Source organism: Melanotaenia boesemani, chromosome 9 (genome assembly GCF_017639745.1).
Source record: "Melanotaenia boesemani isolate fMelBoe1 chromosome 9, fMelBoe1.pri, whole genome shotgun sequence".
In the NCBI taxonomy this organism is placed as follows: domain Eukaryota; kingdom Metazoa; phylum Chordata; class Actinopteri; order Atheriniformes; family Melanotaeniidae; genus Melanotaenia; species Melanotaenia boesemani.
This window is the reverse complement of record NC_055690.1, coordinates 36,674,255-36,689,312: the sequence shown is the minus strand read 5'-3', so window position 1 is coordinate 36,689,312 and position 15,058 is coordinate 36,674,255. Positions and strand designations below refer to the sequence as shown.

The window sequence follows — 15,058 nt, the reverse complement described above, 5'->3', positions numbered from 1 at the left end:
TAAACAGGCTCCTATAAGGAAATTTAGGGTGAAGGGACCAGGAAACCCGGGTTCTACCCAAATTTATCTGATACCATCCATCAGCGTAATGTGGGACGGGTCAAAGCCAGAAACAGTGATTCTGTCAGTGATTGGTCGACTTTCAGAAAACTAAGGAATAAATGCACTTCTCTTATTAAAACTCCAAATCAGAATAATATTATCCGTCATAACCCAGAACCTTAACAGTCCACAGAAACTTTGGAAAGTTATTAAATCTTTACCCCTCAGGTTATTCCAGCTTTTGTTCTTGAAGACTCAGTCCCAGTATGTGACAGAACCAAGGTCTTAAACTGCTTTAATAAGTATTTTGAGGCATCTGGTTCTTTGTTTGACTCTACAGGAGCTGCCTGAACGTCTCCCTGTACAAACCCCTTAAATGTTTTCTGGAGATCGTTTTCATTTTGTAGGTTTTACTGTGCAGCAAGTGCATAAGGCCTCAAATGTTTGACTCACAGAAACCTCCTGGACCAGACTTGATGGAGCCTTATTTTCTGTAATTGGCTGCTGCTTTTGTTGCACAGCCTCTTACGAACATTTTTAATCTTTCAATTTAAAGTAAAGAAGTTCCATCAGTGTGGAAGTCAGCTTTTGTTGTTCCTCTTTTAAAAAGAGGCGATCCAGCAGTTCTAACCAATTACAGGCAAATATCAAATTTGTGTGTTTTGTCAAAAATTCTTGAATCTCTTGTTTGCGATCGACTTAAAGAATTTTTATATTCAAACGAGCTTCTTTTAAAATTGCACTCAGGTTTTAGGAAAAAGCCCAGCACCGTCGCTGCTGTTAAAAAAGTGATATAAAAACTGAGCTGCACTTTTATCGGCCTGTCAGAAGGACCAGGCCGTTAAGGCTTGTTTGCTTGTCAGCTCATGTGGTTTCCTGGCTCACAAAGGATGCTTGTAAAGGAGATTCTTCATCTCAATGAGGTTTTTTCCTGGTTAAATAAATTAATAAATGATTTGAGTGACAGGACCCAGTGTGTTAAACATGATGGTCTGTGTTCGTTGTGAGTGTCCACAAGGAGGCGCCACAGGGCTCAATATTAGGACCTCTGTTGTTCATTATGTCCATTGATGATTTGGGACAGAATGTGTCCGATGCTAAACTGCATTTTTATGCTGACGACACAGTTTTTTACTGCTTTGGCTCAAATCCTGCTGGAGCTGTTGAACCTCTGCAGAAAGCCTTCGATGTGGTCCAGCACACACTTTTAAAGCTGAAACGAATTCTTAATGCTGACAAAACTAAACTAATGCTGTGATCAAATTCTAAGAAAGTTCCTCAGATTATCCTACATATATTATGTAGTTCATGTGTACAAGTATCTTGGTATCCTGCTTGATTACACTCACGTTCAAACCCCACGTTGATAATCTTGTGAGGAAACTCAAACTGAAACTAGGTTTTTTCTTTCTAAACAAATTTAGTTTTTGGGTTTTTTTTTTTTTTTTTTGAGGTGAAAACGGAGCTTGTCATCGCAACGTTTTATCCATTTTAGATGATGGAGATCTGTTTTATATGAATGCTTCAGCTCAATGTATAAGAAAGCTTGTTGTGTTTATCTGCTTCTTTGAGGTTCATTAGGAATTGTAGAGCCTGACCACCACTCTCCAGTGAGTTGGCCTTCTTTGTCCACCAGGAGGTGGGACACTGGTACACTTTTATCTACAGGCCATGCTTGGACTACTGCTCTTCTATATCTGTAACCTAATCACATGGAGAAACTTTGATTTGTGTGGTTTGCGATCAAATAATCTTTTGTTGCGTCTGTACCATTTTCACACAATGAACTGGGAAAAAAGGGCCTTTGTCTTCTCGGCCTTCCACATGGAACATGATGCAAAAGGAAATGAACAGAACTTATTTCACTGAATGACTTTAAATCCAGACTGAGAACACTTGAGAGCCTCTAACAGTTTTCAGAATTAGTAAGTATTTTAACTGTTTATTTTAATTGATACTTTTTCTGCCTCTTGGCCAGGACTCCCTTGCAAAAGAGGTTTTTAATCTCAGTGGGACTTCCTGCTTAAATCAAGGTGAAATAAAAATAAAGCTCCAGCTGCTTGTTTAGATTAAAAGAAAATCTGATGGAGCAGAAACTGCAGAAAACGTCTTTTTGGACTTTAAATGGTGAATAAACAAAATCTTTTCAAATCTCTGATCAAGACTTTCAGTTTAGAGAGAAGACGGTCTAGAAAAACCTGCTTGGCATGATGTCAGGACTTACCCGATGCTTTGATCTGGTTCAGACTGACAGGACTTTTGGGATTCATGAGAATGTGAAGTCCAGAGGACAGAAACACGGAGACAAGACTGAAGAAATAAAGCATTTTATTCATTGACAGTCTGAGACTCGATCCCAGTCCACCTGTCCTCCTTTGAACCTCATTCTGAGTCCACCTGTCCTGTAGACCTCAGTCTGAGTCCACCTGTCTTCCTTTAGACCTCAGTCTGAGTCCACCTGTCTTCCTTTAGACCTCAGTCTGAGTCCACATGTCTTCCTTTAGACCTCAGTCTGAGTCCACCTTTCCTCTTTTAAACCTCAGTCTGAGTCCACCTTTCCTCTTTTAAACCTCAGTCTGAGTCCACCTGTCTTCCTTTAAACCTCAGTCTGAGTCCACCTTTCCTCTTTTAAACCTCAGTCTGAGTCCACCTGTCTTCCTTTAAACCTCAGTCTGAGTCCACATGTCTTCCTTTAGACCTCAGTCTGAATCCACCTTTCCTCCTTTAGACCTCAGTCTGAGTCCACCTTTCCTCTTTTAAACCTCAGTCTGAGTCCACCTGTCTTCCTTTAGACCTCAGTCTGAGTCCACCTGTCTTCCTTTAAACCTCAGTCTGAGTCCACCTTTCCTCTTTTAAACCTCAGTCTGAGTCCACCTGTCTTCCTTTAGACCTCAGTCTGAGTCCACATGTCTTCCTTTAGACCTCACTCTATATCCACCTTTCCTCCTTTAGACCTCAGTCTGAGTCCACCTGTCTTCCTTTAAACCTCAGTCTGAGTCCACATGTCTTCCTTTAGACCTCAGTCTGAATCCACCTTTCCTCCTTTAGACCTCAGTCTGAGTCCACCTTTCCTCTTTTAAACCTCAGTCTGAGTCCACCTGTCTTCCTTTAAACCTCAGTCTGAGTCCACCTGTCTTCCTTTAAACCTCAGTCTGAGTCCACCTTTCCTCTTTTAAACCTCAGTCTGAGTCCACCTGTCTTCCTTTAAACCTCAGTCTGAGTCCACCTATCCTTTAGACCTCAGTCTGAGTCCTGAGACCTGTCCTTTAGACCAGTGATTCCCAACCCTGGTCCTCAGGGCCCTCTCTGACCAGCTCTGCTAAAGCCTGATAATGAGTCATTCATTTCAATCAGGTGTGTTGCAGCAGGGAGACAACTAAGACCTGCAGGTTAGTGGGCCTGGAGGACCAGGGTGGGGAGTCACTGCTTTAGACCTCAGTCTGTTAAATGCATCAATAATTCTCTAAATTATGAAAAGTCCAGGATCAGTTTCAGAACATTGATTCAGTTGTTCCTGTAGTCCGGGTCGGGTTGTGGCACAGTGGAACCCTCAGGAACCAGGAGACCAGCTCCGGTCCCTGTAGGACATTAAGGAAACCAAACCAGATCTACGTCTACGCCTCAGACGGCCTCTCCATTGTCTCTTCATGTGTTTTTTAACAGCAAGCCAAAGTCCAGTCAGTGTCCCCTGCTGGGACAACAAGGCTACATGCTAACTTGGCCTACAGCTTTTTGGCCTAACTGCTGCTCGCTCAGATCCACTTCTCATCTTTCTGGTCCTGGTGTTGGTCCCGGTCCTGGTTTACCTCTCAGAGTAGATCTTGTACCGGAGGACAAAGTAAGCAATGAGCCTGAGTGAGAGGAAGAAGATGGCGAGGATGATGAAGTCTAGGTAGAGTTTGGCGTCCAGCATGTCCAACTCCTTCAGGATGGCGTCAGACTTCTGGAAGTGACACATCTCGTCTTTGTCACAGTGAAGGTCGTCACGGTCCAGACCGTAGATGGACAAGATGACGCCCTCGAACCCGTACCTGAAAGACAGAAGGAGACAGCTGAGACGGCAGCGCCCCCTGCTGACCACACGGCTGCACCACCAGATACACCAAGACCTGAACATTTACCAGAAACACAGAAAATAGTTCTTATTTTCTCTTTCCTTCACACTTTTATTTCACTAAAGGCAAAATGAAGTTAAAAAGTTGATCTGTTAAAATTCCTCCAGTTTTTCCATCTTAGACCTGAAACTTTCCAGAAAAACTTGTTTCAGTTTTCCCACTTTGTAATCTTCCCGTTCCTTCTCCCAGCAAAGATGTTCTAACGTGATGAAGCGTTTCAGTCCCATTCTTCAAGTGTCCAAGAGGACGGGATCCTGGTTGTTTCAGGTCAGGACTGCAGTCCAGAACCAGTCCAGAACGCCTCCTCCTCCGCTGCCATGCTGCTGTAATATAGCAGAATGGGCCAGAATTCAAACGTGATCCCAGCAGATTTTGGTTATCGGATAGGATCAAATCTTGAAAATGCGTTGTTCAAAACGGAATTCCGGATTCTGAAATCCACTTGGATCACGTAATCCAATCCTGGTTGTTTTCCGGATAATGCTGGGCTCACACCAAACGATTTTCACGGTCGCAGACTAAAAACGGAAGTCTTTAAGAAATCTTAGGAGTCTTGCTGGAGTCCCAGCGTTCCCGTCATCTCGGTCGTTAGGTGTGAGCTGGTAATCTGGCTGTTTAACGTCAATCGAACAAGAAGCGGTGATGAAACTTCGTGTGTAACTTATGTGTTGCATTATAATGATCTAACAAATAAGAGAATAAAAACTCGTTCATGCCTCCAGATTCTGATGAGTGGGTGTAACACCTGGTGGAGATGCAAAGCCACACTTAATAATGATGATGTGTGATTCCCTCTTTACTGTGTGCAGATCAGCCCTGTTTGAGATCAACTGTCCAATATGTCACAAAAAATGCTAAAAGAATCTAGTTAAGACTCTAAACATTGGTCTTTAGATGTGAACTGGTGGTCTTTCAGAGTCTTGTGCAAATCTATTAAAAGTCTTCTGGTGTAAGCCCAGCCCAAAAACCAGACCGTCACAGGACCCCGATCCGACCCCAGACTGTCACAGGACCCCGATCCCACCAGACCATCACAGGACCCCGATCCAACCCCAGACCGCCACAGGACCCCGATCCGACCCCAGACCGTCACAGGACCCCGATCCGACCCTAGACCGCCACAGGACCCCGATCCGACCCTAGACCGCCACAGGACCCCGATCCGACCCTAGACCATCACAGGACCCCGATCCCACCAGACCATCACAGGACCCCGATCCAACCCCAGACCGCCACAGGACCCCGATCCGACCCCAGACCGTCACAGGACCCCGATCCCACCAGACCGTCACAGGTTCCCGATCCGACCCTAGACCGTCACAGGACCCCGATCCGACCAGACCATCACAGGACCCCGATCCCACCAGACCATCACAGGACCCCGATCCGACCCTAGACCGTCACAGGACCCCGATCCGACCCCAGACCGTCACAGGACCCCGATCCCACCAGACCATCACAGGACCCCGATCCGACCCTAGACCGTCACAGGACCCCGATCCGACCCCAGACCGTCACAGGACCCCGATCCCACCAGACCATCACAGGACCCCGATCCAACCCTAGACCGCCACAGGACCCCGATCCGACCCCAGACCGTCACAGGACCCCGATCCGACCCCAGACCATCACAGGACCCCGATCCGACCCCAGACCATCACAGGACCCCGATCCGACCCCAGACCGTCACAGGACCCCGATCCGACCCTAGACCGTCACAGGACCCCAATCCGACCCCAGACCGTCACAGGACCCCGATCCCACCAGACCGTCACAGGACCCCGATCCCACCAGACCATCACAGGACCCCGATCCGACCCTAGACCGTCACAGGACCCCGATCCGACCCCAGACCGTCACAGGACCCCGATCCCACCAGACCATCACAGGACCCCGATCCGACCCTAGACCGTCACAGGACCCTGATCCGACCCCAGAGGACCGGCCTCGTGGACTTGTTGCTGACATCAGTCTGGATGATCCTTTTGCTCTTTGCTCCATTTCTTCTAACAAAAATACTGACTGGTCTGACCACAGTCCAGGTTTCCAGTGTGTGATGGTCCGTCCCAGTTTCCCTGAGTCCAGAGAAGTGGACTCTGGAACGCTGGACCAGGTTATCATGCAGCTTCTCTTCTGCTAAGTAAAGTCTGAGGTGACATCTGATTTTAACTCTGGATTGTGGAGCTGATGAAGGTTTCCAGTGATCCTTGTTCTTCTGGTTCTATCAGCTGGTGGTGATGATGGTTCTGGATGCAGGTCTGACTGAGGGATCAGAGACCACCATGTCCAGCTGAAAATCCTCCAGACCGACTGAATGATATTCTGATTGTGGAGGAGAAGTATGGAAATCCTCTAAACAGGTTTTTAAGGACATCACATAAAACATCTTTTAGTTCCCTAAATTCTTCTCAACAGTTTCTGTGTTTCAGGCCTGAAACGAAGCTGATGAGATGAAATATGAAATATTAAGTCTTCATTCTGTCTGCAGCGAAGTAAAAACCATTTCCAGTTTTTTATTTATGTTTTCAGATGTCTGATCCACTTAAAAGCCTTGACAGTCAAACAGCGCCCCCACCTGACGTAGGAGATGTAGGACATCCACTGCAGGTACCAGGGGATGGTGTCGAAGCTGACGAAGAACCCGGAGAACAGCAGAACTGGGATGGCTGTGACTGGACCCACAAACGTAGCCACCTGCAGGAAACGAGCACACCTGAGCGATGTCTGCAGACACCCGAGAGCCGACGGAGGTGAAGAAGCAAAACTGACCTGCAGAGAGGTGGAGGCGGCACCGATCAGCAGACCCAGACTCTGAGCCACCAGAGACGTCAGGATCCCCAGAGACAAGAAGAGGAAGAACCGAGCGGCGTCCGGAGGCTGAGCCGTCATCCAGTACACGATGCTGCAGTACACCACCGGGAACACCACCTGCACCACACAGGACAGGCATCAGCTCCATCCACAACCAAACCCCGCAGGCGAGACAAGACCAAACATCTCAGGTGTTTGTCATTAAATGTGGCAGCTGGTCAAACAGCTGATCGTTACCTGGAACGGGACGTCAGCCATGGTCTTAGCCAGGTAGTACGCCTTCAGACTGTACCAGTAGTTCAGGTGTTCCCTCAGAAAAACTCCCATCTCCAGAGGAACTGAGCACACAAACACACCAAACAGGATCCATATTCAGCTACGATCAGCTGTTTGATCGACCGGCTGATTTCAGCATGTTTCTGTAAAACTGGGTCACATGGCCAGAAGCAGACTCACAGGTGAGGACGGTGGGCATCAGAGCAGCGAACATGAGGAACAACATGGAGAAGAAGAGGAACCCAGAGTTACTTAGAACCTTCTTGGCCTCATTCCCGATGCCCAGGTACAACAGACCAATCAGAACGCCGATACCGATGTGGGAGGAGATCCTCAGGTGAGTCAACACCTGCTCAACCAATCACATGACCACATGACCTCAGTCAGATACATATATATATATATATATATATATATATATATATATATATATATATATATATATATATATATACATATATAGAGGGAATTTGTAATTCCTTCAGTTCAATTAATGCGTGCAAAGTTTAGCAGTTACTTCTGAATCCAATGTTAAAGTAAGTTATAGGTTTTACTTAAACTATCTAATCTTTTATTAAATATTTTTTTAAATTTTGTAGAATTGTGGGAGAAAAGAAACACGTCTAAAATTATTGAAGTATTCTTTCCTCCAGTTTTAAATGATAGAATTACTTTGTTTATTTTCATATAATTACAAAATTGACAATAACTAAAATATTCTAAGTCTTTATCTTGTTGACCTTTCAGAACCACGTGAACATGTATGTGGACGGAGATCTTCAGGCGCACTGACATCAGCCCATCAGAAGGATTCTTTTTCTGATTTTTATGAGCCGATTGGAATCATGTTTGACTTGATCTGAACTTTTTCTGCTGCTGTGTGAAGCAGTCTAACGTTTGGAAAAGTGAAGCTGCAGTAAAGTTCTGTGTGTTTGCAGGACTTCCACTCGGGAAGTTTGCTGGAAGATGCCGTGGAATGACAGCAGAGCTTCTCACCGAGTCTCGGAGGATGCTGAGGAACGTTCTCCTGAACAGGATGCAGAACTGAGTCTTGCAGCTCGCTGAGAAACTGTGGCAACCTTCAGATGAAGAATCCTGAGAACAAAGATGGAGGGAACGTTTTGGGAGGGAGAACACGGTCAACACTCATCTGATCACATGATCATCTTCATTTTTAGGTTTTTGGGACTATTTCTCTACTCGGGGTGTGTTTGTTTTCTACCTCCTGCCACAGCAGCGGGTGGATGTTAGCGTCTCCGTTCAGCAATGTCTGATGCTCCTTCTCACACTTCCTGTCCTGGACGGCCTTTACCAGTCTCACCATCTGGTCCCCGTACTCCCCGGAGGCCACCTCCATGACTGCAGGCAGACAGACGGTGATAAAATAAAATGTGTGTGTTTGTGTATTTGTGCATGTGTGTGCCTCTTACCGAAGTCAGCAGGGTTGTGGTAGGTGGGGCAGTTGAGTCCGAGCTCTTGGAGGTACGGAACCAGACTGGACACCTTTCCTCGGTAGATGCATTGACCCTGACTCAGCACATACAGCTGGAAAACAAGCACAGAGTTCAGTACTTCCTGCGGTCCAGTTCAGGCTGTTTCAGGACTGGTTCTGGAGATGGAGCAGAACCTGAGCTCAGAACTCAGGAGGAAACTTTCTTCAACATTTCTTGTTTTACATGAACAGACGTGAGGAAACAGGCTGGTACTGATGAGCTGAACCAAACCACGACCGCTCAGGAAGAAAACCTCAGAACGCAGCAGCAGGTCTGATACGATACGCGGTGATACGAGAAAGTCTGATACGGTATGAGATCATACGACGTGACGCAGTTCGATACGACACGATCTGATATGATACGATTAGACGCAATATGATACCATGTAGTACTTATATGGTATGACACGAACATACTTTATTGTTCCTTTAGGAAATTCTGATGCCTTTATGATACAGCAACAACACAGTATCAGTCAACACAAAGTAATGCACTTACAGTGAACTAAGTTCTGTTTATACACATTTTACATGCAGAGTTCCACCCTGTACACTTACTACACACCCAAACACTAAAAATACATAAATAAATACCAATAGAAGCATAAAACACCATGACTTTGCTGCATAGTCTTTTCTGTCTCTAGCAGTGTTTTTAAGTCTGGCTGAAGTTGAGAGAAAGGAGTTTTCATACCGGTCAGTGTCCAGCGGGGGGCGCTGCATGTCTGCCGGCCTGTAAAAGTTAATGTTCTGTGTGGAGGACATGTGATGGGTTGGTCATTATCCTCCATGAACCTGGCTGAGAACAGACTGCTGGTCTAAAGGGACTGGTTCTCCCTCTTCCCCATCACCTTCATGGTGGTGTTAGCCTAGCGGCAGGTTAACATGCCCAGGCGTAAACTCTCAGTCAACATAAAAACTAAAGTCTCTGCTTTAGATAAGTACTCCAGCTCCCACATGGACCGTCCGGCTGAAGGTCCTGTCTAAGCAGATACCAGACCATGTATGAACCCACCAGACTGGTGTTTGTCTGGTCTATGATGACCGGACTAATGTGGGATCCAGAAAGGTCAAGGCTCCCAACCAAGAACCTGGATGTGCTTCAGGAGTCGACTCACCTTGTCAAAGAGCTCGAAGAGTTTGGCGCTGGGTTGGTGGATGGTGCAGATGACGGTTCGTCCTCCTCGAGCCAGGGCTTTGAGCAGAGAGACGACCTGGAAACAGGACGAGCTGTCCAGACCGCTGAAACACACAACGTTAGCATTAGCACTGATGCACGTTCAGACACACCCAGAAGGTCCACAGATCACCAACATCAAGCTCCGTGTGAGGTCCCACAGAACCAAATCCACAACTCCACCAAAACCGGTTCAGTCTCAGTGACCCGTATCAGTGCTCTGCAGATCCGGATCATGAACCTGACCTTGACAACAGCAGAGGACATGAAGAAAGATTCTGGTTCTGTTTGATGATCCACATTATGCAAACGACAAGACCTGGAATGAAACCTGATGGAAAAACTGCTGCAGACCCAACCAGGACTCACAATCTGAGTGAAAACCAAAACCTAAATGATTTAAAACTGGGTCTGAAGTTCTTCTCACCTGGTGGGTTCGTCAAAGAACATGACAGGAGGATTATTGACAAGCTCCAGAGCGATGGCCAGCCTCTTCCTCTGACCCCCCGACAGGTGGGACGTCCGGGTTTTAGCACAGTCCAACAAGCCCAAAGCCATCAGGATTTCTCGGACCTGATGGAACAGAGACCAATACCAGACCTGCCATTCAGACTCACATCAAAACCAGGACCAGGAACCAGTCAGGGATCAGAACTCACCATCTCCCTGCGAGCCTCCACCTTCTCCTGCAGCTTTAAGTTGGCAGAAACCTGCAGAAACAACAGACTCAGTTCTAGAGCATCTGGACTTCCACACACTAGTACCAGAGTTCAGTAGACCAGAGAAAGTCAAGAGCTGTGTCCCGTTTCAGGGTCTAAATACTCTACATCAGAGTGCACAGACTACATAGTCTATGGAGTGTCCTACGTAGTCTGTGCCCTCCGAAGCCGCTTACCGTGGGTGAAATGGGACAGCCTAGCTAGCCGACCAGAATCACCCACAGCAGCAACGTAGGATGCTGAATCACTTCAACCTCTGAAATTACTGTTTGCATCATAGGAGACTTTAGTGAACGATAACAGTGAGTGATAAGGTAAGAAAAACGATCTGAGACTGAGGTTGATGTCTTTGGACCCGAGTGGTTCTTCCACCTACGTAATATTCCCAAAATGAGGATCCTGTCTCAGATTGATACAGGAAAACTGGTCCATTGATCTGTTACTTCCAGACTGGACAACTGCAACTGTCAATGCGGTGGAGGTGAGGACCCAAATGTAGGCAGGAGGCAGACGGATGAAGGAACTAGGCTTTAATAAACTAATAAATTAGATTTATAAGAAAAAAAAACCCAAAATGACATGAAGACTCCTACACTAACAACTAACATACAACAGAAATCAGCAGACAGTGGACTGAAGGACTAACTAGACCGGTGAGGGGAATAAACAATCAGACCAGCTGAACTAATGAGCAGGAACCAAAAAGCAGCACAGAACTGAACATGACCCTAAATACCAAAAACCAAGAACATGAGAGTAATTCCTGAATATTGTTCTGTCCCAGAAATGTTCTGCAAAGTCTCCATCCTGCAGCGAGGGTTCTGACAAGACATTTTACTTTTTATAGTTTTATCAGTAGAAATTTGTGTAAACCCGACTTATCCCTTCAAATCCATCAACCAATCAAATGTTATTTATATTCATCACTTTTCATGCACAAAGCAACACAAAGTGCTACACATATTAACTAAATAGAAGCCTTCACACACCAGAGTTTATAACAGGAATCACAGGTTTGATCGATTGGGGTTTCATACACACACACACACACACACACACACACACACACACACACACACACACACAAAGCCCATGGCCCCGCCCCCCAACCGCCCAGACCCCGTTCTGTACCAGCATGAAAACATCTGGCTGACGCTGCTGGGAGGAAACGGGATCTTGGAGATCCAGTCCCACCGGAAGCCAGCCCACCATGACCACAGAGGGCGCCACCACAGGACCCACCCAGACCAGGGCAGGGGGGCATCCACACACAGCCACACTATAAGCCAAAAAGGTCTTCAGCCTGTTTTTAAACCAGCAACAGTCTCTGCAGCCTGAGGTTCTCTGGCAGGCTGGTCCGGTCCAGGCCCGTAGCAGTGGACCGAGGACTCACCAGAAGTCTGGGTTCTGACTTTAGGGAACAATTAAGAGGCTCAGGGTCCACGAGGGTTCATAATCTAAAAGCAGGTCTGATAAGTAAGAAGGTCCAAGACCATGAAGACATTTATAGACCAGTAAAAGAAGCTTAAAATCATCCTGAAACCCTCGAGGAGCCAGTGCAGCGATTTTAGACCTGGTGTTTCCTCTGGTCCTCGTCAGAACTCTGCTGCTGAGTTCTGGAGTAGCTGCAGGTTAGAGACCAGAGAGCAGTCGTTACAGTCATCTGTTCTTCTAGAAGTAAAAGCATCAGCACCTCGCTGCTAGCAGAGAGAGGAATGGACGGAACAAAATCCAGCTCAGAGTCAAAAGGACGAAAGAACGCCCAGATTTCTCACAAACTGAAAATATTTAAGGTTTTGTAATTTTGTTAAAAAGCTCCACAATAAAATCACATGAAGCAGGTAAAATCTGAGCAGGAGTTTGGTCTGAAATATGAATAAAACCTGCAGCTACTTAAGCAGTAATATATATGGTGTGTCGCAATTCAGGGTCTGCACACTTCAATCTGCTTAACGTTGGTGAAATGGGACAGCCTACCTAGCCAACGAGAATTTCCCATAGCAACAACACAGGACGCTGAATCACTTGAACCTCTGAAATTACTCATAGGACACTTCAGTGGACGTTAACACCGAGCGGTAACACCGACAGTTTCCAGCCAGTACACTCGTCATTAACCCTTACAATCCACAAATATCAACCATTACAGAATTTTAATGTCACCATTTAACAATCATGTTTTAATGTACTTGGTTTTGTGACGTTTAAACTAAAGTGTAGTTTTAAAAAATTAACTTTTTTTTTTAACAAGACTGAAACCTAAAATGTGCTCGGATGCTGATTCGTCACCATCTTGTGCGCAATGAATTCTGGGAGAAAAGAGGCCATGAAGGATGCATCACCAACAGACTTCGTTTGAGGCCAAGCCAAGTGCAGATTTGAAGGGTGGATTCGGAGGCTCATTCAAATTTTGTGAAATGGGACAGTACTTCACACACAGCGATGACGTATGTGGCCAACAAATCTACATCAAAAGTGCAGACCCTGAATTGGGACACACCTATAGTTTCCTCACAGTTCTCATTGGTGCCTCCTGGTGGATAAAACTGGTGATGTTAAAAAAAACACAGTAGTGGTCTGACACAGCCAGGTCAACAACAGAGGACACACTAGTGGACAGACTATAGGTTGGGACCAGGTCCAGGGTCAAACTAATGGACAGGCCATAGGTTAGGACCAGGTCCAGGACACACCAGTGGACAGGCCATAGGTTAGGACCAGGTCCAGGACACACCAGTGGACAGACCATAGGTTAGGACCAGGTGCAGGGACACACCAGTGGACAGGCATAGGTTAAGACCAGGTTCAGGGACACACCAGAGGACAGGCCATACGTTAGGAGCAGGTCCAGGGACAGGCCATAGGTTAGGATCAGGTCCAGTGACAGGCCACAGATTAGGACCAGGTCCAGAGACACACCAGTGGACAGACCATAGGTTAGGACCAGGTCCAGGGACAAGCAAAGATGACACATGGAGTTCCTCAAGGCTCCATGTTGGGCCCCTTTTGTTCAGCATCTACATGCTCCAACTAACTTAGATCATGGAAACAAAGAAAATATCTGCTAATTAAAGCTGCAAGCAGTGATGAAGGCCCTTGCACCCACGGCACCACTCCGGCCTATTGCACCGCCCCATCAGCTGGCAACCTCCTGCCTACAGTACACACCCCCTCACCTGAAGCCGTACGCCCATTCTTTCAGGGGTTTCCTGCATTAAGGGAGATTTTCCTCATTAGAGGATCAACTGACCCCTCACTCTGTCCAGTGGTGACATTTGAAGCATCAATGACCTTGTTTCTAACAAATCATGACAAATTCTTATATGTTATCAAGAGGAAAATTCCACGTGGCCACTGGGTGGCGCTATACTCGTTTTTCATGTAGAACCATGTTCAGGTTGGAACTCTAATGAAAACAGGAAAATATCAGCTCAATTGGTCAACTGACATCAGGGTCAGAGCCACTTCCTGTTTCATGGCGAATGATTTAACCATCACAGGAAGCCATTTTAATCATGATGCTGCAAGAAGTCAGTCATATTTTCAACCTTGAGTTCATGAAGGATGATATTAATGAGTTTGAATTAATTTTACAGGTATTAAAGGGTTAATATGGTGGGACTTCCTGTTCCCAGGGGGCGGGGCTATGGCGTTGACAGCATCAGGACATGAAGAGGCTTTTTTGTTTGTCATGGCATGTTATATAAATATACTGAATTTCATCAATGTCAGTCAAAGCAGTGGTTGGAGCTGATAATTAAATATTTATAGGGGGCGCTATAGAGCCATATAACCAGCATATGTCTGTTTGAATCAGTTCCAGGCCTGACCACTGTCCTCCCTGCCGAGTTTGGTGGAGATCAGGAGAACATTGGGTCAGTTAGAAGTACTTCCTGTTTCATGGCGATGGACGGCATTCGCCATGGTTACGTTTGACAAAGGAACTTAAGTTTTTTTTACTGTAGTATCATGAAATGGTAAATGTAAATCTGAAGCACTTTTAAGCGTGTGAGGTTCATTCCTGAGGAGAAGTACCGCAGTGTCTGAAAGAAGCACTTCCTGTTGTAAGTGGGCGGGGCTTAGGCTGAGACCAGAAGTGGTTATATGTATCTGTTCAGGAGCAGCGATTCCCACACAGGGGTGAATCGCTTTGGAGAAAAGCGTCTGCTAAATGACAGTAATGATGGGGTAATGTAGTCTTTGGTTTTATGAAGAGATACATCTGAGACTGGTAGCAGTTTATTTAGTGGTAAATAATATTTCTTTAAAGTTGCTGTGTGCTCCAGATGGGTGGGCGGTGCTGCAGCTGTGGTTGGGTGAGGCCAGAGACTCCACCCACCACCGCAGCAGCCCTGTCCTCAGAGGAAGTCCTGCAGGTTCAGAGGGAACCATCACTGCTATTAACCAGGTGGACAAGGAGCTG

General features: G+C 46.2%; 1 protein-coding gene across 11 annotated transcripts in view; it reads right to left on the bottom strand.

The window, feature by feature from the left end:
- Positions 1 to 2,353: 2,353 nt before the first annotated feature.
- Positions 2,354 to 15,058, bottom strand: part of abcg1 (ATP-binding cassette, sub-family G (WHITE), member 1) — a 28,185-nt gene continuing 15,480 nt past the window's right edge. For 2 of the 11 annotated variants that reach the window (XM_041995061.1, XM_041995062.1), the window contains exons 5-18: positions 10,576 to 10,626; positions 10,344 to 10,489; positions 9,858 to 9,981; positions 8,675 to 8,789; positions 8,467 to 8,603; positions 8,241 to 8,339; positions 7,425 to 7,593; positions 7,206 to 7,306; positions 6,927 to 7,085; positions 6,733 to 6,851; positions 3,253 to 4,073; positions 2,821 to 2,964; positions 2,693 to 2,788; positions 2,354 to 2,564 (exon numbers count right to left, since the gene is read on the bottom strand). In XM_041995061.1, the coding sequence (XP_041850995.1) occupies positions 3,845 to 4,073; positions 6,733 to 6,851; positions 6,927 to 7,085; positions 7,206 to 7,306; positions 7,425 to 7,593; positions 8,241 to 8,339; positions 8,467 to 8,603; positions 8,675 to 8,789; positions 9,858 to 9,981; positions 10,344 to 10,489; positions 10,576 to 10,626 (1,449 nt within the window). In that variant the 3' untranslated portion in view covers positions 2,354 to 2,564; positions 2,693 to 2,788; positions 2,821 to 2,964; positions 3,253 to 3,844. The other 9 variants (XM_041995053.1, XM_041995052.1, XM_041995056.1 and 6 more) reach the window with 9 other exon arrangements.